The 27,392-nt window shown below is 39.8% G+C and overlaps 1 protein-coding gene across 1 annotated transcript in view; it reads right to left on the bottom strand.

The window, feature by feature from the left end:
• Positions 1-27,392, bottom strand: part of SLIT1 (slit guidance ligand 1) — a 144,434-nt gene that overhangs the window by 32,055 nt on the left and 84,987 nt on the right. The window contains exons 5-18 of the mRNA XM_025167881.2: positions 20,336-20,407; positions 16,721-16,792; positions 16,190-16,261; positions 14,825-14,988; positions 12,949-13,096; positions 8,141-8,212; positions 7,325-7,396; positions 6,437-6,508; positions 5,410-5,553; positions 4,609-4,772; positions 3,903-3,926; positions 1,324-1,468; positions 841-915; positions 100-243 (exon numbers count right to left, since the gene is read on the bottom strand). Coding sequence (XP_025023649.2) covers positions 100-243; positions 841-915; positions 1,324-1,468; positions 3,903-3,926; positions 4,609-4,772; positions 5,410-5,553; positions 6,437-6,508; positions 7,325-7,396; positions 8,141-8,212; positions 12,949-13,096; positions 14,825-14,988; positions 16,190-16,261; positions 16,721-16,792; positions 20,336-20,407 — 1,440 coding nt within the window. The remainder of the gene's footprint in view (positions 1-99; positions 244-840; positions 916-1,323; positions 1,469-3,902; positions 3,927-4,608; positions 4,773-5,409; positions 5,554-6,436; positions 6,509-7,324; positions 7,397-8,140; positions 8,213-12,948; positions 13,097-14,824; positions 14,989-16,189; positions 16,262-16,720; positions 16,793-20,335; positions 20,408-27,392) is intronic.

Here is a 27,392-nt window from a genome sequence, read left to right as displayed (position 1 = left end):
AGAAAGCTTTTTTTACTAACTATTCCTTGACTGCCAGATACATCAGCATTCTGCATAATGCTGCTCCCACCCTACTATTCCCAGTTAGGGCTGACTTACAGCGTCCGCAGCCCATCCAAGCCCCGGAACATGGCGCTGCGCACTGACTCTAGCTGGTTAGCAGTCAAGTGTAACTCGCTCACTGAGGCTGCTCCCTCAAAGGCCCCATCCTCAATCTCTGAGACCTTGTTGTTACTCAAATTTCTAGGAAAGCAAGGAGCAGGAAGTCAAGAGTAGGAAGAGAACAGTTGCATCTTAGTTCACAGCCTACCAGGCTCTGTTGCTTCAACAGAAACAAAAGAAGAACAGTTCTGAAAGATCCAGTGTTGCCTGTGTATTTTATTTAGCAGCTCTTAATTCTTCTCTAGACTACCTCTGCACCCAACCTGCACATTTGTCATAGCTTTAGGCCTAATTTTGTAACTTCAAACAGATTACTGAGAGATTGATTTCTGCCTCAGAGAGTCTAAGCATATTTGCATCTATTTCCTGAAGAATAAGGCTAGTTGTAATTATCAAAAGCAATATGCCTCCTAAAATCACTTGCTAGGGAATGTGGACAGGAGGGTGTCTTTCTTGTGGACTTCACATAGGCAAGGAGATAGCAGAGGTCCTTGGCTTGATGGATCCAGCAGAGTCTTTATATCTATCTATACTTATGCCTGTAGGACCTTTAACAGCTCTCCCCCCGCCACACCTTATCGTTTTTAAAATATTGCTGGACTATAAGCCCTACTCCAAAATCCTGTGAAAGGAGGAATGTTTCCTCTGTTCCTAGAAACCCTCATCCATATAACTCACATTTTTTTTAAGTGTGGGAGTTTCTTGAAGATACCTGTCACCTCCACCACTGTGATTTCATTGTTATTCAGGCGTCTGCAGAGGAAAGAAAGTAAAATAAACGTGCAAGCCTGAGAGCAAAGCAGAGCAAAAACTTATATTGTGTGGTGAACATATAATATCCATGCTTCCTTATACACAAAACATCTCAGAGTCAAGAAAAAATGAAGTGAGTGGCACAGTGAAGGTCTTGAGGAATTCCTGAGAAGGACATGGGCAATTCCACAGCGTTCTCTGAAGAGCTTGCACATAGACTATGTATTGCACCCAACTTTATCTTATTAAAAAACATTGGTAGAAAACATCCTTAAAATGATGACACCTGGCAACTCTCATTGTTTGACTAAGCCATAGGGAAGACAAAGAAGGAAAGAGCATTCTATTTTGGATTGGGAGAAAAATGAATGGATGCTCAGAGAAGGACAGGGCAAGTTCAAGTCTTACAATTCAGCAGTAGCCTGTGGGAGGCGCTCTGGGATCTTTGTCAGCCTCAGATTGGAACATTCCACTACATTGGCTTCACAGCGGCACTTGGGTGGGCAGACCACATCACTGTGGCATTCACTGTTCAAATGATAATCTTCTGTACCTGCCAGAAAAAGGAAGTGTGAGTCAAAGATAGCTGGTACTGCTGGGGAACCTTGTTCTAGAAGAGAAGGAAATGCCCTTTATCTGGGTGCTCCTTTCTATACTTGTGTATAATTCTGCAAGTCAGTGCCACTTTTCTGCACAGAACTAGAGAGCAAGGATCATCTGCAAGAGCAGAAATTTCCTTTTCTCTACCCACGTACTGTATATAAAAAGAGCCTGACGGGCTGTAACTCACCAAGACACTGTTTTCAGTGACAGTGTTAAGCTAAATCTTCCTAAGAATCCCATTGGTTACCCTCCCAACTGTACCCTTGGATTTGGCACTCAGGGATAAAGGGCACTTCCACATAAGTGGAACATGTCCCTATGGAACATCCTGCCTCCTGAGGTCCGGTGTGCCCCCTCCCTCATGGCCTTCAGGAAAGGTATTAAATTAAAGGTATTAAATCCTGGCTTTGCCAGAAGGCCTGGGGGCCAGAGGGGGGCCCGCACCTGTGGAAATGGCTGGTGGGATGATGGGTTGCCCCCATCATCTTACAGGTTTTTATAGGGCCAAAATTAGAGGAGGTTTTTTAGGGCAGTTTTAATATGTTTTTTAATTATTTATAGTTTTTAGCCATCTTGGAGAGAATTGTGTTTTTTCTTTTTTATTGTGAGCCGCCCAGAGTCACCCGTGGGGGAGATGGGCGGCATACAAGCCGAATAAATAAATAAATAAGTAAGTAAGTAAGTAAGTAAGTAAGTAAGTAAGTTTATGTTGCTTCATCAGATCAGGATCTGGATTGATCTCATGATGTTTGCTTTCAATAGTTAAGTCTATTTATAATTATGTTCTGTTTTATTAAACACTGCAGCAAAACTGGCTTATTTGTCTGAATCTCTGCAGTTCTACAGACATTGTGGGAAGCCCGTTTTCCCATTGGGATTTTCAATTCATCTTGTAACTACCTCAAGCCACCTATCACTCTCTCCATCTGCCTCAGAAGTTGGTGTTCTGTTCCTGGAGCTGCTGCAGCAACATGCTATCAAGACCACAGCTATTGGGGGAAAGGACCTGGTTGCATAACTACTGGCATATTTTCATTTCACTTACAAAACTTGCAGGGGCTTTTAATTAATAGAGGAATGATAGTAAGATAGCTGGGAAAACTTTGGAGGATTTCAGTGCAGGTCTCTATATTTTTTCTAATCAACATTCCCATGGCAAATCACTGGGCAAATGGATATAAATACATGTACTAAAAACACATAAGGGGAAGAATATAGGAAAGATTTTTTTGGTTTTTTTGTTACTCTACAGCCAACGGTAGCTTAAGAGGAAGGACACTGAATTATGTTTTTTGCACTTTCCTGTTGGTCAGCTAACAGAAATCAAAATGAGCACTGATTTACTCCTGATGTTTTCTACATATTGTCTATATTTTTAGCTCAGTAGAAGTGAAAATGATACTGGGACAAATTTAAACCATTCTGTGCATGGCTGAGATGTGGAAACACTGTGGTGCTTGATAGGCAATGTGAAAAGTAATATGATAGGCAATGTGAAGTTGTCTGATGGATTGAGCTACAAGTCCAATAAACCCCACTCAGCATGACCAGTGGTAAGGCATAACAGGAGTTATACTACAACACACATAGAACATATCAATTTGCCTGCTTCTGACCTAGCATAACCAAGCTTAATATCAGAAGAAATACAAACTTCTTTTGGCCCAGCAAAAGGCAACAGTTGAAACTCCATTCTAGTTTTGAGAAAGGCAAGTGCCACAGCACTGAAGAAGAGATTTGGTCATACTGTTCCCACCAAATTTGCTGGGTTTATTTATTACATTTATAAGGCCACCCAATTCCATAACAAGTCTGGGTGCCATGAAATAATACAATAATAACAAAAAAAATACAAATAAAACCACAGGAACCCAGAAAAGAAAGACCATAAAAAGGATTAGCCCACAGGACCTGTAATCCAGTCTAACCCAAGGAAAGACCAAATTTTAAGAGCTGTTTTAAACATGGTCGGGGAGGGGGGGAGATAACGTTGTCCCAGAGGGCAGGGGAACAGTGAAGGCACTTTTTCTAGATACCATCAGATGACACTGCTTAATAGACAGGACCTGGAGTACACTGACTCTGGCCAATCATACAGGACAGGAAGAAACTTGAGAAGACAGATGGTCCCTTAGATAACAAGGCCTTATGCCATGAAAGGCTTTACAGGAAATAACCACCACCTTGAGTTGCACCTGGAAGTTTTAACATAAGCCATTTAAACATAAGCCATTCAGTTGCACCTGGAGGTTTTCACGTAAACCATTCACCTTAATGTGCAATTCTGAAATGTTATTTTCCCAGCAAAGAAATGGCACTTAGGTATATGCATGCAATGAATACATTAATTCCAGCATATCCCACTCTAACATTTCCTCCCTTACCTGGAATGAAGTACTGCTCCTTGGCTGTAAAGAAAGATGGTCAAAGAGTAAATGTTAATGCAGCAAACATAACTCTTTCAGACCTATTAGAGCAAGCATGTACTGTGCAATACATGAAAAGGAATATCAATTACACATAAAAGTATCAGCATACAGTATGTGTGTATGTGTGTGTGTGTATCTTTACCTAAGAAGTATATCTAAAAATAGCAAGCATATTTTCCATCATCTGTTATAGCACATGCATATTTTCTGGCACAAGAGTTAATTTTTTAAAAAATTAAGAGCGTGGAACACTTTAGTTTCAAAATTTCAAAATCAGTCAACCAATTTATAGTAAACAAATCTATCCATGTGTTCTGGACATTAAATAAGAGGTTCAGCAGCAGGCTAGTTGGCCATTTTAACCAAGCCATTCCTGTTGGTCTAAGTTCACTTTCAGGGTGGAAGATGGTTTATGGTTTATATGTTAGACCTCTGGGCACAAGAAAGGTTAAAATGAGAGGGAATGCAAAAGAGGCAATATCTTGTGATATGCAAGCAAGCAGGCAAAAGATGGCAGAACATTTCTACACGTTCTTTATAGTCTGTTGTGTGTTGAGACAAAATCCCTGGAAAGGTGTGCTGGAATATGCAAAGGATACCCATTCTCATTCTCCTGAACCCAAATTCAAAAGCAACCCTATAGCAGGAAAGCAGCTCATACGGGAACAGCGGAATTTCTTGCTCTTGATCTGTCCAATGCGCTTGTTGGCCAAACGCCGGGGACTGGCACAACGAGCACCACTTGTCTCAATAGGATTGGCACGCAAGAAGTCTGCCAGCCACTTCAGGTTGCAGTCGCAAATAAAGGGGTTCTGGGCCAGATGGCTGTGGTAGGAAAGAAAAAGGAACAACTGAGCACATCCATTCAGGGATCTGTGGACTGCTCTGGTGGTTGGTCAGAGAACCACATGTAGCTGCTAAAATGGTGTTTCTAGCCTGTACAAAGCTGAAGGTTTTTTCAGGCACCTAGAGAGCAAAGTAGCCCCTTTTTTGGGGCTCCACTTAGTTGCCAGGACACTGAGGCCTGCCAATGGGTCTGGAACATCCTCTAGGATTTATTTTACTTATTCATGAATTATATATATATTAAGTTTATAGCCTGCCTTTCCTCCAGGAGCACTTTGTCCTCCAATTTTTCCCACCACTATCACCCTGTGGGATGGGTTGAGCTGAGAGATGACAGACTGACCCAAAGTTGCCCAATGAGCTTCTGAGACTGAAGGTGGGAGATGAGATTGGGCCCAGATATAGCCCAATACCTTAATCAATGTACTACACTGACTCAGTGATAAGATTGTAAGAGCAAGACTTCTTGTTTCTTTCAGATGGCATACCTGTTGTAATCTCCTGTTTTTTTCCCTCAGACTCTTGCCTGCCTTCCCCTTGGCACTCTGGAATTCCTACCATCCTTCCACCAACCCCTATCATCATTGGACAAATCTGTACAGAAGTCAGCACTCACAGTGTCTGGATGGCACGCAGGGTAGCAAAAGTGCCTTTAGCCAGGGTCTGGATCTTGTTGTCATAAAGAGAGAGCAGTGAGAGGTTCTGCAGGTCAGCAAAGGCATCTGCCCGGATGCAGTTAATCTTGTTGGCATTCAATAGCCTGGAGTGATGGAGCAATCATACTATAGTAATGTGTGCACATGCTGTGATGACAGTCCTGGATATTACACAAAGTTATTCTTGCTCATTATGCAAAGGACCTACCCATGTGCACCCCATCAAGTTACTAATAAAGCTCAGGAGAAGAAATAAATTAAAATTGCATTTTAATCTGGAGTCATCTAATGCATATTTCTTAAACCAATATGAAAATTAAGCAAAGTTATTAATATTTGCATCTTTCAAATTGGGTGATGCTGTTTTGTACTCATACAAAAGTGCATATCTTAGTGGGAATAATGTACCACATTTAACTGAGTCATGGAAACTGCAAAATTGAAAATTAGAAAAAAGAGTCTACAAAAATATATATAACAAGGAAATGCACACAAAAATCTGTATGATTTTTCATGTAGTTATTTTTTAATGACATATTGATGCAAAAATGAGATGCCGTTAATTTAAGGTTGGGAAAATGACAAAAGGTGTACAACTATTTGTCCATCCCTAATTCAAGCCAAGTAAAGGGACAGAGAAAGTCCACAAGGAAGAATTATACTGTTAAAGACAAACAAGGTTTCCCTCTGGAATAATGCAGATGGAAGGGGAGAAAAGGTAGCTAGGAAGAGACGTAGAAGCTAATGTTGGAAATGAAATGATAACAACTACAGGTGGAAATGTGGGAGAAAAAGATAGGTGAATAAGGCAGGCAGTGAGTATCATCAGTTTTTAAGCAACTAGGGAAGCTGTCGGTTTCTGAAGATAGATGAATAACTATGTCACTGGAAATGAAGTTCTAGACTATTGCAATAGAGGTATCTAAGGGTCTCCTGCTATGCTGATATCCAGATAGCCATCCAGCTAACTTTCTTATATGTGCTTACAGTAGTTGTAGTGCATAGAGGCCTCCAAATACTCCTTTGGGCAGCTCTGTGATCTTGTTCCCATACAAGACTCTGGAAAAGAAATAAAATCAGGATTAGCGGTGCCATTTCAATGTCCCTATAGTACAGTGTTTCTCAACCTTGACAACTTTAAGATATGTGGACTTCAACACCCAGAATCTCCCACCCAGAAATTCTGGGATTTGAAGTCCACACATCTTAAAGTTGCCAAGGTTGAGAAACACTGCTATAGCATATTGAGAGAGGAAGCCATGATGTATTACTGAATCTTAGGTTCCCTTTTTAATACACAGTTGCCTCATGACACATACAACAGCAATGGTTTAGCATTTGAGAAGATGAAATCTGGGTTCCTATCAGTATCCAATATGCCCAAAATATGCAGCTGCTTAAGACAGCTGAATAGCTGGAGCTCCATAAAGCAGCAGTTTTCAAACATTCAGCAAACACCCTGAAAGAAGGATTGCAATATTATAGTGTAATTAGTCACCATGATGGCATGAAAACCTGATTCACAGAAACATTTTCCCTCTGAAACTAACTATAAAATTGCATTATGAAGTAACTACACTACACATTGTATTTAGGAGAAGAACCAAATGAACTTATATGGACAGAGGTTTGGCAGCCTCTGGAAACTGAAATAGCTATACAAAATATTGGCCAAAGGGACAGGGAATAGAAACTGGCGTCTTTAGGGAGCCTCAAGTTGGCATTAACAGGATATTGTAAACAGCTACTCTGGCATAAATTAAAGTATGCAGGTAGAGTCATGAAAGAAGAACATTCTTGCCCAACGTGCAAGCAGCATTTTGCATCCTTGACTACAGTGGTGTATTCCGTACTTTTTTCCCACTGGCTACTCACAGAGAGTTGAGCGAACGAAGGCCTTGGAAGGCATCAGGCGCAATCTCTGAAATCTGGTTGTTGCTCAGGTCTCTGAAAGGTATAGACAAAGTCAACATCATAAACCCTTAAAAACCTTGCCACTTTTCTTCCCTGTAAGTGACGTTCCCTTCCCAAAAAGAATCTATTTGCCACTTGCAGCTTCAAAGTCTTGAATTATAGATGAACATAAGTAGATATTTTCCATGACAGTTATGGACAGCGCTGGGGCCACTTGACAACCTTGGAAAACTGAAGAAAGATACAGTGTTTGATCCAACCCTTGTTTCTTCCATTCTTTACCCACATAACCTAATGTATTCTTGCACTACCCTCCTGAAATTCAGAGTTGGATTCATTCTTCCTGTTTAAAGATAGAAGAGGTTTGAATGGATGCAGACTGAAATACTTATTTGTGTTTGGAAAGGCAAATTGCCTTTCTGTTCACAAGGTGGAGCGTGGAAGGAGAAGATCTAAAGCAAAAGCTGAGAACCCCTACTCCTAACCTGCTAGCTGGAGGAATGCTAGGAACTGTAGAACAGCAACATCTGTGGATTTCAAACTCCTTATCTCTGACCTAGGTCTCATCAGCCTAATTTGCTGTTCAGTTTATCCTTTCCTCACCAGTTATCATTCTCAGCTGTGTAACAGATAGACCCCAATGATAAAAAGAGAATTGTATGATAAGTAAAGATTGCACAGAAGGCCAAAGAAGCATAGACTGGACCATGGTGGTGAGAGATATAATTGACAGAGGCAGAATGACAGGATGGACATGATCTATATCAAGACACTTACATCCTGCGCAGTTTCTTGTATGATGAGAAGGCTCCAGGGGGGATGGACTTGATGCCATTCAGTTCCAGACGTCTGTGTGATAAGCCAAGCATTAGAAAGAAAACAACTTGGGCACACTAATAAAAGTGGCTATGTGATCTGAAATTGGGGGAGCTTTTGGTGTCCCCCTTGTCATGGTCAGATCACGCCCTGATTATAATGGGATTTCCTAGCACCACTATCCACTGCAGGGAGGTTGGACCTATTAGATAGGTCTGCCCCCAGCGACTAATGGACCTGGATGGGTTCCAGAGGGAGCTGAGGGTTGTTCCTGCTGGTCTTCTGCATGGTCCACAGAAGCCTTGGTAGCCACTTGGAATAAAGGGGTGGCTGAGGCTTTGGATCGGATCACGCCCATGCAACCTCTTGCCTCTCAGGGATCCCGGCACTCTCCGTGGTTTACTGAAGAGCTAAGGGAGAGGAAGTGAGAGAAGAGACTTCTAGAGCATCACTGGCACTTGATGAGGGATGAACTTGACCAAACATGGGTTAGAGGAGCTATTCATGCCTACTTAGTGGTGATAAGGGCGGAGAAGCGTCATTACTCCTCTGCTCTTATTGCATCTGCAGATAGCTGCCCTGCAGCCCTGTTTCGGGTGACACGAGCCCTCCTGGGTAAGGATGGTTTGGAGAACCTTCTGCAGCGATGTGCGGAGGAATTTTCTCTGCATCTGTTGGATAAAATCACTCAGATTCGTTCTCAGTTAGATGCTGGCTTTACTGCAGGTCCAGTGGAGGTGTCTAGGGAGGAGTCTTGCCCTGTTATCTGGAAATGGTTTGTACCTGTTGTACCTGAGGGAGTGGACAGGCTCAGCCACCTGCTCTTTAGATCCATGCCCCTCCTGGCTTGTGAAATCAGCCCGGGGGGTGTCGTGCAAGTGGGTTCTAGTGATGGTTAATGCATCTTTGAGTGAGGGGATTGTTCCCTCACCTCTTAAGGAGGTCTTGGTTCGCCCTCTCCTCAAGAGGCCATCACTAGACCCCACTATACTGGACAATTTTCATCCAGTATCTAACCTCCCTTTTTTGGGGAAGGTGATTGAGAAGGTGGTTGCACAACAGCTTCAGAGGACCTTGGATGAAGCAGATTACAATATCTGGATCCCTTTCAGTCGGGATTCAGGCCTGGGTATGGGATGGAAACAGCATTGGTCGCACTTTGGGATGATCTCTGGTGAGGGCGGGATGGGGGTTGTGCATCCATCCTTGCCCTACTTGACCTCTCAGCGGCTTTCGATACCATCTACCATGGTATCCTTCTGGATCGGCTCAGAGGATTGGGGGTGGGTGGAACTGTGTTGCTGGTTCACCTCCTTCCTCTGGGGTTGATTCCATCGGTGGTGGTTGGGGAGGAGAGATCCCACCATCGGCCCCTGTTATGTGGGGTGCCACAGGGTTCAGTGCTCTCCCCCTTCCTATTTGACATCTACATGAGGCTGCTGGATGAGCTCATCCGTTGTCATGGGGTGAGGTATCATCAATATGCTGATGATACCCAATTATACATCCCTGCCCCTGGCGAATTCAGTGATGCTGTGAATGTCTTATCCCGGTGCCTGGAGGCTGTGAGGGTCTGGATGGGGAACAACAGGCTTCAGCTGAACCCTGGCAAGACTGAATGGCTGTGGGTTCTGGGGCCTTCTGATGCTAGAGTTATGCCATCTTTGGTACTGAATGAGGTTGCACTGCCCCAGACAGACCCTGTGCGCAATCTGGGGGTCCTCCTGGACTCACGACTCCTGCATGAAGAGCAGGTGGCAGTCGTGGCTATGAGGGCCTTTGCACAGCTTCGTGTTGTGCGCCAGTTGCACCCATTCCTAGATTAGAGGGATCTAATCACTGTCACTCATGCCCTGGTCACCTCCCGTTTGGATTTCTGTAATGTGCTGTACATGGGGCTGCCCTTGAAGAGTATCCAGAAGCTTCAACTGATGCAAAATGCAGCGCCGCAGGCAGTTATGTGTGCCCCTAGGGCAGTAGATGTTACACCTCTGCTTCGCGAGCTGCACTGGTTGCCAGTTTGCTTCCAGGTCCAATTCAGGGTGCTGGTTTTGCCCTTTAAAGCCCTTCATGGCATGGGGCCAGGTTACCTGAGGGACCACCTCTCCCCGATTACATCTGCCTGTCCCATCAGATCTGGCAGAGAAGGCATGCTGCGGATCCCATCTGCTAGAGAATTACATTTGGCGGTTCCCAGGAGGCAGGCCTTCTCTGCTGTGGTGCCTGCCTTGTGGAATTTTCTTCCCCTGGAAGTGAGATTAGCTCCATCCCTCTTAATATTCCGTAAGTCCCTCAAGACCTGGTTATGTGATCAGGCCTGGGGCTCCCAGGGGACCGGGGAGATTTTATGATGGCTCCCTTATTAATTTTATCCACTCCTGTTTTATGTGTTTTTACAGTTTTTTATGTGTAATTGTTTTTATGTATTTATTTTTTAATTGTTGTATGTCACCCAGAGTCACCTTGTGTGAGATGGGAGGCTATATAAATATGATAGATAGATAAATAAATAAATAAATAAATAAATAAATAAATAAGCAAGCAAGCAAGCAAGCAAGCAAGCAAGCAAGCAAGCCATATCTTTCTGTAGGGATACTGCAAAGAGCAAACAGAATCATGTACATAAGAGAAGGGAGAACTCTGCCCTATCTGCATGTGAGTTAAACTAGCACAATGTTCAGCTCAGTTTGCAGATTAATTAATAATCTTTTTATACAGTCAAACTGATGTATTATATGTTTTGGAAATCCATGCAGAGTTTTACATTTAATGAAGTGATATAACTGTATGCACACTTTGCTACTCAGCACATTATATTTTCATTTGCAAGCTAGTTATGTGGGTGTAATCAAACAATCATACGCTAAACAATTTCTCAGTTATCTGAATCTGTAAATCTACATTATTCATTTTTCTAGTGTGCCTACTTGGAGATAATACATGAATTAGCTACAAATTATATTTAACCCAGATAGAACGTCCACGAAATGTCCAAATGCTGACCTTTTAAAACCATTATTCGGGGTAGTTCTCTGCATAGCAGTTCATGTCTAATAGCCAACAACATGGATTAGAGATTGTCTCCACATTATCACATACTTTAGATTAATAGTGGTGTAGAGGACTTATTTTGTCTGCATAATGGAACTACACAGGACTGATTTGGTGAATGGAGGAGGCACAAGGAGAAGCCATTTAAAGAAGCTTTCATACATTTGGTTATACATTAGTATTCCACTTTATTCACTTAAACAAACAAAAGGTAGATTCAGACAACCATTAATTGATTCGTTCATGCAATTTACATGGCTGTCTACTCCACACACAACTTAGTGTGGTATACCCAATTAAAAGCAACAAATAACACCTGAGAAAATAAAATGTATTAAAACACAAGAGGTGATTCAAACAACCAGAACTATTAAAACAGGCTCATAAAACTACCTGGCCCAACACCCCCTTGGGGAGAGCTAAGTCTTTAGAGATTTTGGAAAGCAGGCAGGATTGAGATCATCCAGATCTTGAGGGACAATGCTATTCTATAGGCCAGATGTGGTGAGACAGAAGGCATTATCTCTTGTGTCCCATCACTGCTTGAGTGATGGGACCTGGAGCATGCCAACCCTATCAGATCTTATCAGACGGGTAGAAGTAATCAGAGACAGGTGGTCCTGCAAATAGCCAGACTCTATGCCATGAATGACAACCAGCACCTTGAATTGCACCAAGAAGCCCACTGGCAGCCAGCGCAGCTCATGAAGTAGCAATGCCACATGAGCTGCACCCACAGCTACTCACAACACTGTATTCTGGACCAGCTGTAGCTTTTAAGTACTCCTCAAGGGCAGACCCATGTAGAGCATGTTGCAGTAATCCAGGTTAGAGATGGCCAAGACATCAGTGACTATGAATAGGGCCTCCTAATCCAGATATGTGTGCAGAAATGGGTCCCCTCCAATCCACGGCTTCTACCTGCTTCTCAAGCAGAAGCTGTAAGGCAGGAGAACCTCCAGATTGTGATCACTTCTGATCTAGGCAGTGCAGCCCCCTCCAGAGCTAAAAATGAAAAATCTCCAGGATACAATTACCCCCAACTCCACTGTTACTAGGTCTTACTAGAGTTGAGTCTGAACCTGTTCCTCTCCATTCAAATCCTCACAGCCAGCAGACAATGAGAAAGAACATTGAGAGCATCATGTGAGTGACCAGGGGCTGAAATATATAGCTGTGTATTATTAGCATATTGAAGACACCTATCCCCATGTCACCAGATTTTTAGGTTTTATATAGATGTTAAATTTTTAGGTTTTATATAGATGTTAAATAGGAAAGAGCAGAGTGCCAAGCCATCTGGCACCCCACAAAGCAAGGGTCTGGGCTAGATCTCTTCCCTTACCAATGCTAACTGGAAGCAGCCCTGGAAGAAGGAAAAGAACCAAACTATATAATTTGCATATGTCATCCTTCCAATATCACTGTGGCTTATTACAGTCACTGATGTTTGTTTTCCTTTATCTCTGATATCTCTGATGGTGCTCACTAGCCAGCGCTGAAGAGCTCTGTAGGAACCCATAAAAACTAGGATGATATCCAAATAAAGTCACAACTGAAAGGTACTTAAGTGGTGCTTGGACTAGAATACTAAATTCCCTGTTCCACAACCATCGGAATCAAGCAACCACAAGAGTAAACAACAGGGGAAATCTGATCAGTAAATGTCTTAGTGCTCAGTCACATAATTATTTCCTACCCATCATGTTCCTACTCACATCTCTGTCATGGTTTCTGGCAAGTTGGCAGGGATGGCTGTTAGCCCTTTGCCACGACAATCTACAATGCCATTGCTACAAGTACACATGGCAGGACAGGACCCAGATGAAAAACTGCAGATGTGAATCCTGGTAGCATCATCCTGGCCTGCAGAAAGAAAACTGAGAAAGTTATTGGGTTCTCTTGTATAAAGTCTGTCTCCTTATCTGTACTGCAGAAGCACTCAATCTTTGCTTGTGGAATATTAATTATAATTTGGGGAATATAGGGCTTGACCTAAGTGTAGGAATTTACTGAATTAACTGACAGTTTTTGGCAGTATCTTTCAACACAGAGTCATAGAGTCACAGAGACAATAGTTTAATTTGGTCAACTCTTCAATTCTATGATGTGAAGAAAGAATACAGTCCTTATACCACTGTTTAACCTCTTCCCTGTGCAAGCTGGAGAGAGAGTAGACTAGAAATATGCAAGACTTCAAGTGCATATTTGCTTTGGGACTACAAGAAAGCATTGCCTTGCGGCACTGATTCCTCTCAGATTCACTTTAAATTCAAACAGAACTAATACTGAGTTCAAACATTTAAGTTGCGGGAGAGCAAGGGTACAAACTGTAATGAGAAAGGGGCACATATGCCTTTCGACATGGTTGAGAAGTGCCGTGAGTAAAGAAACCACAAGGGATGGAAAAGACAGCAGTGTCATGGAACAGGGAAGGTAAACATGTTCTATCATCCTGTCATGTGATCTCCCAGACATACAAACTGAACTGGTAGTGATAATCTGAGACTGGAAAAAAGATGGGAGAAAATGAGAAAAGGTTTGATACACATACAGTTTCTTTCACAGAAAGAAAAAGTTGAAATGGGCTAAGAAGCTGGCAGGAAGCTCGTAGTAATATTGGAGCTGTTCTAAAGAAGAAACATAGCTAGCAAGTGAAGATATTAGGCAATATCAGGCTGCTGAAGAGATGCAGGTTACAATGTGATTGAAAATCGCTGAAGAGGAGTCAGTATAGGAATTTCTGTGCAAGAAGGAAGACAGCATGGCACGGGATGTGTCTACCTGGTGCAGACATCCAAAGGGAGGAAACAATCCAAAGGCACCAAAAAGATCAACACCGTGCTGGCTGCAAGAGGTTGCCAGTTAAGTTTTATCTGAAGCCTTTGCTTAACTCTTTGGGGAATTTAGTAATAGCTACACACCTTGTTACAGCTTAGGACAGTCATGCTGTTATATTAACAGAAGCAATTATTGAAGGCAGGGAGATAATTCATCTTGGAATGGTAGAGTAATTAGGTCATAAAGCAATTTGCTACATTCCATCCTCCTTTGAAGGCAGATGCCAGAAGGTAGGGGGAGTAGTTGAAGCTCTGTTTGCATGCATTAGTTGAATGCCACTTGCATAATTATCTGGCTGAAAGAGTCAATCTTACAGAGAAATGAATGTGTTTCTATCCTTGATATGCCTCAAATAATAATATTTTTAAATGGACCTGGTTCACATGAAGATCCTTGTGTGCTATGTGCTATCCGATCAATCCTGAGAACTCATGACAAACAGAATTCTCCTCAAAAATATAGGCAATTTTTGCAGCATGAAACCATTTCTGCTGTGCATTGCCTATAAAGTGAAGCAGGAATGCTGAGATCATATTATGGTACAAGAAAGTGTAGCTACATATGCAGGAGGGAAGTTTGCAGGCTTTACCATTAATTCTTTGGTATGGTACAAGTGCTAATCTGTCTTAAATCTGAAAACAGAAAAAACCTCAGCCTGGTTGTTCTGGGGATCCTAAACAGAAAGCTAGGAGGGAAATTCATTTTTTTGGCGTCCATATAGAAAGCTTCCAGCACTCTGCTAATGCCACTGACCTGCACAGTTGAATTCATTCTTTTGGATTTCTGCAACATTTAGACCACGTAGAGATGGAGGACCAGCACATTGTGTGAAGAGTCCAATAGTGGGTCGCTGGCGGAGCCACTGGGAAAGCCAACCCAAATGACAATCACAGATCAGCTGATTGGAGTGCAAGCGGCTGCAGAGACAAAGGAAAGGTATGGGAGGAAAGAAAAAGACATCTTTTGCTTGTTACTTCTAATTTGCAAAGCCAGTTCTAGGAGATAGAATAGAACTAATGAATTTGCTTGAAAACTTGGGAACATTCTCTGGGAAGGAGATTCTGATTCTATAGGAGTAGGACTCAATCTTGCATAAAGAAGTGGATTGAAATGGCCACCCAGATTTTTGTTTGCCTCTCCAGTGATGGCATACCCCCATCCAACATACACCCCCTGTTCCTGGAATGCACTCAGAAAAGGGCCATTTGAGATAGTCATCTTAACCCACTAACCAACATAATTCCATCCAGTCAGTTGTGTTGTAAGAATACCTAACCCCAATCAATTCTCCAATTCTGTATATCAAGTCCTCAAAGAAAAAGAACTGGAGAGGAATTAGCCAAAGAAGCAAATATCTTCATTAAAGGTCTTACTGCTAAGGTCTAGCATCACAGAACATGCCTCTCAAGCATTGATTGGCAACACTGGCCAAGCCAATGAGGGAGGGGCTAGTGGTGAAAGATGCCTTGTCAGTATCCTCCTCTTGCAAGGTCTTGTGGGATACCAGATACTTCTTGAAATTGGGTGGGATTCTGTGTTCCCCAAATGGTAATTTTTTACTGCTGGCTGCCAGTACCCCCAATAAGGAGATTTGACTGGTTTAGTGACTGATTGAATTAAATGTCCTGTGGGAACAGAACTATACTTTACCTTTGAAGATCTTCCCATGTTATGATGGTGTCTCACAAATCGTTTAGTGTCTACATGGGTGTATCCATGTAGTTTTATTGGCAAAAGTAAGTATTTGCCAAGATTTTTTTTTTAATTTCCCAGTCCAGCCTATAGCCCTGAGATTTTCTGATGCTCTTCTATCCAAGAACTACCAGGATTGTCCCTGTTTAGCTTTTTCCAAAGTACCTAGGAGGGCTACCACCTGTTATGAGTCTCCCATTACTATAGAGTTCCAGATAATGACCCAGCATGTTGGGGCATTTCACACTGTGAGAACATTAATCTTGAAGCTAATCTGCAGAATCTAAAAGTGTAAGTAAGAGTTTCCACCAGAACCCCTTATATTATTTATTAACTCCTGGTTCATCATGATGTATATGATACCCAGTCAATTATCTTCTACCTCGCCCCACCCTACCACACCCAGCCATTTTCTTATGTGCTCACAAGGTGCGCAGTTTGGGCATATGGTTGAAGCTGGAGATGGGAATGGAGCTGATGTTGTTGTTGTTCAAAGTCCTGCAGGAATGAGAAAAAGAAAACGCGTCACTTAATACTTGAGATGCATGCACTCTCTTCTTATCAGATTATGTGTTCAACATAAACATAAATTCCTATCAGTCATGTATGGGCCACACCTTCTCAGCTTGACAACCACTATTTATCTACTAACTCATTCTCCACAAATGAAAGGGAAGCCATGTATTCTATGAATTCTGTTACAAATTCTCTTACAAAGGGGGTGACCTGAGAGTTTGTTTTCCGTGGCTTCTAAGTCTGTAGCTCAGTCTGGGATGCAAAAGATAGAGCACCTTTTCTACCTTGGTGTCCACATGTGGAATTCAACCCCAAAATTCTGCAGACAGCATAACTACTAATAATGATTCTGGGATTCGAAATCCACACATTTGGAGGACCCTGAGATTGGGGAAGACTGCAAAGTAGAATCTTGTATATTTCCTTGAGAGAGATACTTACAATACTTCCAGCCCACGGAGAGCACGAAAGGCCCCTTCCTCGATGCAACTTATATGATTCTTGTCCAACTGCCTGTTTGAAGAAAGAGAGGATGAAATTGCTACCTATTCCAGATGTACAAGTAATATGTTTCATACATAAATCAGCACAGCTTTAGCAGATGAGAAGTGAAGGAACACAAGACAACTGTGGTCAGGAATAAGGGGCATTAGAGAACTGCAAGAACCAAGGATGGGAAGGTTTGATTGGGGAGTATTATGATTTGGGGTGCAACAGTGGCCACAAATATTGCTTAATACATTTCCATTGTTTTTAACCTATCTATCTTGCTTTACATAGGCTTATGAAATCAACACCCCTCTCATCCTGTTATGCCACCTCATTTTGGTGGGAGGTTCCTGGGAGGAATGAGTGAAGAATGCCAGAAATGTACGCCAAGGGTATATACTCCCACCAGGGTACCCAAGGCATGAAGGTCACTCGGCTGCCCATCTAAAGCAAGCAGGCACTTAAGTTGGGCAGCAGCAATATAAGAAGACACTGGAGAGGTTAGTGAGAATGGCAAAACCATAATTTCATATTATGTGAGAGAAAGCAATGATAAGCCATTTCTGTATTTTACTAAGAGAACCACATGGATAGATAATGAAAATGGACTGACAATATAGTGTCAGATGATGAACCACTCAGGTCTGATGGCACCTGCCATGTTATTGAAGAAGAGCTGAGGATCTTTCAGAATACTAATGGTGTTTATGAAGTGGCTAGATTAAACCCTTTGGGATGTCTAGTTGTTGATTTTGCCATGTGGGAAAAGAAAATCCAAAGCTGCAAGGACAAAATTACAGTGGGAACATGAAGAGACATGAACATGGAAAAGCTCAACACAATGAAAATTGAAATGAATCAACTACACATTAGTATCTTAGGCATCAGCTAATTGAAATGAACTGGAATTGGACAATTTCAGTGAGAAGATCATACAGTTTACTACTTAGGATACAAAAAAACAACCAAGGAACAGTGTTCCTTTCATAGCCAGGAAAGATATAGTAAGGACAATATTTGTCTACAATGCAGTCAATGACTGAATAATATCAATTAGAGTTTGTGGATAACCCTTTAATATGATGATTATCCAAGTTTATGCTCCAAGCACTGATGCAGAAGGTTGATGAATTTTGTGGTCAAGTTCCATTTGAAATAAATAGAATATGCAAGCAAGATGTGGTTGGAGACTGGAATGTAGTTAGGCTATCTGAAAGGGAGCAGGAGAATGACTTATTAGTTTCTGCTAATCCAAAGATTTCTTCATTACTGCCATAGTCTTCAAACAACCAGAATGATGCCTATATACATGGACATCATCAAATGGAGGACACAGAAATCAAATTGACTATATTTATGGCATAAGGAGGTAGAAGAGCTCAGTTATAACAGTAAAGAGGTGGCTAGGATCTGGCTGTGCAACAGATCACAAACTGCTCATTTGCAAATTCCAAGTCAATCTAAAGTGATTGGAAATGGAAGGACAAAGCCAACCAGTTTCCACAATATGATCTTCAACATATACCTACCATTTTCAAGGACAACATCAGGAATCACTTTGAACTCCTGAATCTCATTGTTAAGGAACCAAAGGAACTGTGGAATTGATTTAAGAAATTGTTAAAGTTGAATGTGAACAGAACTGCCAAAGAGAAAGAAACAGAAGGAAACAAACTGAATGTCAGAACAGATAGTGAAAATTGCCAAGAGGAAAAAAGAAACCAAAGCCAAGAATGATAAAGATCTTAGGAACTTACCAAAGAATTTTACAGTGCTGTTAGAAAAGGCAAGAAGCAATACTACAATATCTGTAAAGATGCTGAAGATGGAAACAGATGTGGAAAAACAAAGAAAGTCTTCCAAAAGATCTCTGAACTCAGAAGAAGAATCTATTTTCAAATTGGTATGCTAAAGGACTCCAATGGACAGACGGTAACTGATTCAAAGGTCAAAGACAGGAGGACCATACTGAAATTCTATATGGTAGAGATGTCAACATTCAAGATACCTTAGAAGATATTCCCTATTTACAAGAACCTCTAACACTAGAAGATGAAGTTAGAACAGCACTGCAGTCATTAGCAAGTCAGAAGACTAAGTAAAGTGATGGAATATCTATAGAAATATGACAAGCAACAGAAGAAGAATCAATAAAGGTTCTTACTAAGCATGGCAGCAAATGTGTAGAATGACACAGTGGCCAACAGATTGGAAGAGGTCAATCTACAAACCATACCAAAGAAAGGAGCTTAACAGGGTGTACAAACTATTGATTTCACATGCTAGCAAAATAATCATCCAATGCAGGTTAGAGCCCTACACGGAAAAAGAAGATGCCAGATGTTCAAGCTGGCTTTAGAAAAAGCTGAGGAAAAAGGGACATTATTGCTGATGCATGTTGGATAATTGAGAAAGTTCAATAATACCAAAATAACTCAATAATTCATGCTTCATTGATTATAGAAAGGCCTTCAGTTGTGTTGACCATGTCAAGCTGTAGAATGTACTTACAAAAACAGGAATCCCAAAACATCTGCATGAGAAATGTATACAGGTCTGTAAGCCAAATTCCACAGGGAACATGGCAAAACAGATGGGCTCTGGGTCAGCAAAGAAATGAGACAAGACTGTATACTCTCCCCTGATTTATACAATCTATATGCTGAATATATATTGAGAGAAGTTGGATTGGAAGAAGACGGATGTAGTTTAAAATTGGAGAAAGAAACATAAATAATCCTCACTTTGCTAATAACATTATGCTGATAGCTGAAAGCTGAAAGCACAAATGATCTGGAAACTTTAACAGTGAAAGTCAAGGAGCACAGTGAAAAAATGGGACTATGATTAAATAGAAAGAAGACAAAACAAATGACTGGAACCAGTACTGGAACCAGCCATAGAATTGACAATGAAGACTCCGGAAGTGGTGGATAGCTTCTGCCTTTCAGGATTCACTATGAACACTAGAGATAGTTAAGAAATACATCATAGACTAGTTCTTGGTAGGGTAGCCATGAAGGCTTTGAAAAAGATATTCAGATGCCATGATGTGTCTACACCTACAAAGATCATAACTGTACAAGTAACTGTATTGCGTGTGACACTCTATGGAAGTAAAAGTTGGACTTTGAAGAAGCAAGATGGAAACAATATTGATGTTTTGAACTTTGGTTTTGGAGAAGAACCCTGAGAATACCACAGATGGCCAAGAAAACAAACAAATGGATAAAAGATCAAATCAATCTAGAGTTCTTGCTCAGGCACAAATGGCAATGAATTCTGGACACATTGTATGAAGACCTAGCTCTTTTGAGAAGTCTATAATGCTGAGAAAGGTGGAAGGAAAAGAAAGAAAAGGACAACCAGCAACAAACAACCAGATTCAATTACGGCAGCAGAAAATGCACTATTGGAAGACCTGAAAAGCTATGCTGGAGACAGATCATCTTGAAGATCTATCTGTGTGGTCGCTAAGAGGCAACACTGACTTCATGGCACATAATCAATCACAAAAACAACAGCATGACACAATGGCAAAATATTCCATTTGCCAAGGTAACTCACAAATTCTTGAGATCAGTGGCTCCACGAAATGCCTTTCTGGGCACAGCCTGAAGAAGGTTTTCACTCAGGTCTCTGCAGAAGAGAAATTTGAAAAAAAGAATTTGTCAGTTAAGAGGAAGAGGGCTGACAAGGCAGTAGGAGACGAGGACTGGTGGAGAACACTTAACAGCTCAGATGCATGGTCACCTTTACTATCATTACACACATCAGAATTATCCATGCGGTTGCTAAAAGTCAACACTGATTTGTTGGCACTTAATCAAGAATGAGCCCTGGCAATGAACAGATCCCACATTGTCCGAGACACTGCTCTTTTTAATAAATGCTACTTTGGGTAAATCTTCAGTAGCAAGGTGTTTTGGGACCTATTTGTATAACCTAAGGACTTGGTTTTAAGAAGAGTAAGGAACTTTTCTTGAATTTTTTTTCCCCCCAAACTCTTATATTTTTGTATATGTGAGCTGCACTGAAATCCTGCTTCACAGATCTAAAATATCTGCTCTCTCCTTTCCCTTCAGCTTGCCTTATCCACTTTTCCCCCACATTTATTTATTTAGTATTCTTGAAATATTAAATAAATAAATTTATTATAAGTAAATATAGAAACATACGTATGAACAGGAAATAAGGCACTAATAATAAAGCACTGTTGAGCAAATGAATCTAAGATAATAAAATAGTATATATTCTAGTATGTCATTAAAGACTTATAAAATTGAGGAATATTTCATATTCTTTCTCTGAACAGAATCCAAATATCCCTATGGGACTTAAAGCTAAATGTACATGGTCAACAGAGCGCACAAACCACTAACAAGACTATAAACAATAACATTAAATCAATAATGTAAGTTAGAGATTAATTCTTTTGCTAAGAAAACTCAAATTTTGAATGGATCTTATACAACATAATAGACCAAGAATGGTTTCCAATTACAATTAAATCCTACATCAGATTTACTTGTCAATTAGGATGGTATTCTAGACAATGAAGCATACTCTCACAATTTAGTTAGCCTTTCTTCCAAAGAATGAATCAAATCTTTTCCAATAAAAATCACATCTGTTGAAGGGATATATGGTTTTGCACAGTTTAATAAGAATATCTCAGGCTGTAATGGAATTACAATTTTCCAAATTTGTCTCATTCTACTTTTGATCATTTCCCAGTATTATTGTGCTTTGCAACATCACCACCACATATGAAAAAAAAAAGAAAAAAGATCCAACCTGTTTGTTAAATTTTCAACATTTTTTGGAAAAAGCATTATTTATTTTAGCAGTCAAACCTGGAGTAACACATCAAAGATAAAACATCAAATACTAATTCCAAGTATAATATTCAAAGTATTTGATGTTCTTCTATTCAGATTCCTACTGTTGTATCTCTATGACTAAATATTCAAGTTCTTTATCCATTTGACATACAATCTTTAACTTGTTCGGATTCTGAATCATACTTCACTAGTAAATTATAAATTGTGCCTAAAGATGTTCAGTAGATTTCAAATTCAGTCACGTCTCTTGTGTTCCCCCTTCTTTCTGTACAGTAATTCTTTTGTTGCTGTGCTGCTTGTTTGCTTGAAGCTGATGGGCTGTATGTTTCATAGCATCTATAAAAGCTACCAAGATAAGACAGTGGACAGTTCACTACATATTTCTGGATTACAACACATACACTCACTCTCTTTCTCTCACACTCACACACACATCTACATTGTTCAACAGTTTGCAAATAATTGAATGATATGTTTTCCACTAGCTTCCAGAAGGGGGCAGAATAGGCTTTCAATTGGCATTGGATATATTCCTCCATTCTGTTTTTGAGACTTGTTTCTAAGATCTTTGAGACAGAACATCTGGCTGTGCAGTTGTGACTTGTAACAGTGGGGAAGTCCTGATTTCTTACCACACATTTTGTGCCAAACAACCAAACATAGTTGATTTATGCCATAGTAGAAACACTTCTTTTATAATACATATGCAATACTTCTGTAAACTAGATCAGCCTTTGCTGCTGAGGAAAGTGAAGGCTATCAGATCTGGTTTGCAAAAATCCAGACACCCACTAGATGGCAGAGTTGTCTGGATTTTTGCAAACCAGATCTGATAGCCCTAGGAAAGGCAGGACCAGTTTCATGTTTCGCTGCAGAAATTACGTTGTGCATTTTCTGCTCATGGAGAGAAAATATTGCCTTGAAAACAACTGCCTTCATTTCCTCAGGATCTAAGCATTGCTCTACAAAAGGCACAATTTATTTTGCCTTCTTCTCCTCCAGGCAATGATTAGTACTGCACACATTCTAGTCCACTACTAAGGCAGTATATGTTAATTCATTGAATATTACTATTAAACAACCTGGTGACCAAAACAAAGATTTAACAGGGTCATTGTTCTGTCAGGAAATCAAGGAATTTCTGTCAGGAATTCAACCTCTGCTTTTCAGTAGCAACACAAACATTTAAAAAAGCATGAAAGAATAAAACTCTGTTATGAAAATGTATCTCTCTTGTTTGTTTGACAAAACTGTTTTCCCAACAATTTAAGTGTTCTGTTCCAACTTCTTGAACCATATAAATTGCTTTATTATAAAAATAGGATGACATTGATAGATTTAATAGATCCCTTAAGACTTTTTGTCATTAGTCTCTTAAAAATCCAATGAAGGATATGATCATCATGCTGTGACAATTGCAGCTCCTTCTGCTCACAGAATCATGTCCTTGTCAAAAAATCAGAACAGAACTTACTATTTAGTTACAACAGGGGTTTTCCAACACTTTGTGGCATTTTCAAAAGGCTTTTAAAAAACATATACAGGTAGTCCCCAGTTTAAGAACGAGTTCCATTCCCAAGGTCTGTCCTTCGGCTGAATTTGTAAGTAAGTTGTAAGAGTATTATTGTATAATACTGTATAAGTAGTATTGTGTATGAACTCAAACCATTGTGTATTTAACTCAAAACATTGTGTATTTCACTTGAATTTTGCTACAATAGGCTCCGTTCTTAACTATGGGTCATCTGTAAACCGGGTGTTCTTCACCCAGGGACTACCTGTAGATATTCCAAAGTGAGAAATTCTTGCTGCTTTATTCTCAGAAATGAGAATTTTACAATTGAAATAAATGCTCTAGGAAATTTCAACTCTTTTTACAATGTTTTTGCTCAACATTGGTGCTTATCAGCTCACTCATCCACTCCTTCCTATTGAGAATTTTTATTTGCTTTTGGATTGTTGCCTCTCTTCTGTCATTAGTCAAGAGCGCTGTCAAACTGCCACAGAACTGCACGATTGCAGAGCTTGGAGGAAACACTAAGCGTCTGACCTTTAGAGATCTTATCTTCCAGAAAGACAGCTTCCTTCAGGATCTTTTCCCTGAAGGAAAGGATGGGTTTTCTTTGTGCAAGTCTGATTTCACTCAGTTTCATGGTATTTCCAAGGAACATTAAGCTGCCAGTTTCCCAGACGTGAACTGCTCCAGTGTTGATGAATAACAGTTTGCAGCAAGAACTCTGTCTGGCTCTAGAAGAATAACCTGGCCGTTATTTCCCCCGTCCAGCCATCCATTCATGCTGAGTCAGATAAATGGATATCCAAAGACAAGCAGCTTTATTACAGAATAAGAGATCACTACCTAGCAATGAGTGGGAAACTAGCTGAGCATGTGATTAGACCATGTGCATCACCAGGTCTATTCCTGGCATGCAAATGCTATAGTAAACAGTGGAATAATTTTTAGGTCCTACTCTATTCATCTCCACTTTTATGCTTCTTTACTATTTGATATTTAACTAAGGATAAGCAAAAATATTTTTTTGGTTTACATTTTAATATGAATTGACCTAATTTGCATTCCTTAATGCAGAAGTTGGGAAATAGTTATCCTCTGGTTTTTCATGTTTCTTCAAATCTTGTGAAAAAATTCTCTGATTAAAAAAATGACTATATATATATATATGGGAGGGGAGAGAGGGGTTATTAAAAATTCAAACTCTAAAGAGATTATACAAAATCAAATATTTGGAATCTTTCTAATTATATATGATTTTGTATAATCTCTTTAGAGTTTGAATTTCTAATAATCCCCCTCTCTCCCCTCCCCCCCCATATATGTAGTCATTTTTTAATCAGAGCATTTTATTAGAAAGATTTAAAGTAGACAAAAGAGTTTATGGTTTTGAACATTGTAAGACTGAGCTTGAAATGGAATTATGTTCAAATGATGAACATGTAACTGCTAAAATGTATAAACTTCTACTGAAATTTGAAACAGAAGAACAAGTGAAAGAATGTATGATAAAGTGGGCTAAAAATTTTGGTTATAATATACAGATGGAACAATGGGAAAATATGTGGTTGAAAGGATTGAAATTTACACTATGTTATAATCTTAAAGAGAATTTTTATAAAATTATGTACTATTGGTATATGTCACCAGAGAAATTTAGAATGTATGAAGGCATTTCAAATTTATGCTGGAAATGTGAACAACAAGGAGAGACATTTTATCGTGCTTGGTGGACATGTAAAAAAGCTAGAAAATGTTGGATTCAAATAAATATACTGATTCAGAGGATTTTAAAGATTAATATACAATTGAGACCAGAGGTCTTTCTTTTGGGATTGATGGACAAACAGTTGGAAAATGTCACAGAATTTTGTTTTTGTATATGATAACTGCAGTGAGATTATTGTATGCAGAAAGATGGAAAGATTTGGCAATACCTACAATAGAGGAATGGCTGGTGAAGTTGATGGAACTTGCTGAGGTGGCCAAATTGATTTCTTTGATTAGAGAAAAGATAATAGCTATGTTTATTGCTGACTGGAAACCCCTTATGGACTTTTGGCAGAAAGCAGAAAAACATGAAGTTATGATTTATGGTTTTGATGATTAGACAGGATAGATTATAGAAAGAAGAGAGTCATGTAACTTTAGAGAAAGAGGTAAATTTATAACTGTACTTATAACTGCTGTAAAGAAGATCAGAAGCCACTTCTTTGTATCTTTTTTTCTTTTCTATTTTTCTTTTCCTTTTTTCCCTTTCTTGCACTTTTAGCCTTTTCTTTGATTTCTTTCTTTTTCTTTTCTTCCTTACTTTATACTAGTTTGTATTAGTTTTATCTTCCTTTTTAAAACTTTTAATAAAGTTATTTTAAAGAATCATATATTTGGAGAAATTGCCTACAAAAATTTATTTACTAATCCATACTAATCATGCACATAACCATGAAAATGCATGTAAATGTGCAGACTTTAAAAATATCACCAACTGATATATAAATCAAGCAAAACAAATTTGGGCTTAATAAAATGTAATAATTATAAAATATCAAACAGATTTATCTAGCCCTATTTATATAACCTAAAAACAGAAGATCAAATTCAATGAGCTTTGCAAAAAATAAAAGCATTAAATTACTTTAATACAACCATTAGGCACAGGTTCCTTGTTCTGTGTCCTCGTATATACAAGTAACAATTCAACTTTTATATTCACTACCCATCCTCTTGCCTCTCCTGATAACTATTCAAGACAGAAGAAATTAAGACTGGGTACCATGATACCTCTGGCTTCCTTGGCTGCTCTGATAAAAAGCACTGATAATCAAGGGCCTGATGTCTATGAATTGAAGATAATGCAATGGTCCAATCACTTTTTGGGTGACTTGACCTCATCAGCTCCAGCAGTTCCATCCAACATAGTACCACATTTTTTAGAACTGAAATTTACAGAATCCAATCAATCCTCATAACCATCAGGGTTGTGTCAAACATTGTGTAACACTGACTATTTCATGAAGTGCCCTACATTATACTTAGCATGTGTACATGCGATTTAATACCAGGAAACTAAAACTCCACTCTGACAAACAGCTTAATTACATTCACTATACTGACATTCCTTCTTTTGGAATACTCCAAAACATTCTGCTCGCAAAAACATTTTAATCTCCTTTATTCCTGTGACATTAAAAATGATTAGTCAGTATCTCTTATTCAAACATTTCCTTAAAACTGGAATGACTGTGCGTTAAAGACCAATCTAACAAAATTTCTAATTTAGTTGTTATCCCATCTCACCACAAATTTATGGTGCTTAGAGAATTTCATGGAAACATGTGTCTGCCCCAACTCTTTTTATCTTTGTCTCCTACATCACTCCCTATGTGCTTTAGACGTGTCACTTGTAAGTCCTATCTGGGATGGGCATTTTGACTACCAGCAAGGCCTCCCAATGTGAGATCCTGGCCAGCCTTCAGCAAGGAACTGAAGCCAAACTATCTGACATCCATAGGGCACAGCTTTCTCAGTGGGGTGCTCACTCAGACAAGCAAGCCCAGCATTTAATCTCCTGCCCTACAGGCCAGGCTGAGCCTGATGCAATAAGGGAGCGCAATGGTATTATGAGCCTCTCATTCTCTTGACTAATCCCAACTTCACACTTTAACCTGATTGAGGCATGTTTGGCTTGCCAGTTCCTTGTGCTGAGAGGATTAGGGTTGGACACAGCAGGATGATAATTGCTTCTTACTGCTTCAGATCAACCATCCTATTTCCAATGCCTGGTTGCCATCAGTGAAACAATCAACTTGCAGTTGTGGAGTTCCCTTCTCAAATTTCCACCTCACTTATGCCATTAGAAATACAAGCAAGAAAGAATCTTGTGGCACTTTAAAGGGTAATAAGAATTTAAGTTTAATTCATCTTTCTCTAGCTCAAAATAATAAAAAAAGAGGACTCATGTAAGAGATGGAAAGAGGGCCAAGTCACCAAGGACTAATATGTACCAGTAGCCCAGAATAGTAGAAATGGTGTCATCAAAATTAAAAATCAGAATAAGTTAAGTTTGGCAAAGGATGCTAAGAACAATAAAAAGGTAACAGAAAAATAAAATAACCATTATAACAGTTGCTCAGTGAAGGTGACAAAAGGCTATCATGTAACAAAAAAAGGAAGATCTACTCACGTATTACTTTGGTTCAGTTTTTTTCAACAACTAAGTATATGTTTCACGAGGCAATTATGAAAAGCAAGATAAAAAGGCAAGGCT

Source organism: Python bivittatus, unplaced genomic scaffold, assembly GCF_059951505.1.
Source record: "Python bivittatus isolate LINGU-HERP-01145 unplaced genomic scaffold, Pbiv_v1 ctg000980_np1212, whole genome shotgun sequence".
NCBI lineage: Eukaryota > Metazoa > Chordata > Lepidosauria > Squamata > Pythonidae > Python > Python bivittatus.
The sequence above is the reverse complement of the archived record's forward strand: the minus strand, read 5'-3'. Positions and strand labels throughout refer to the sequence as shown.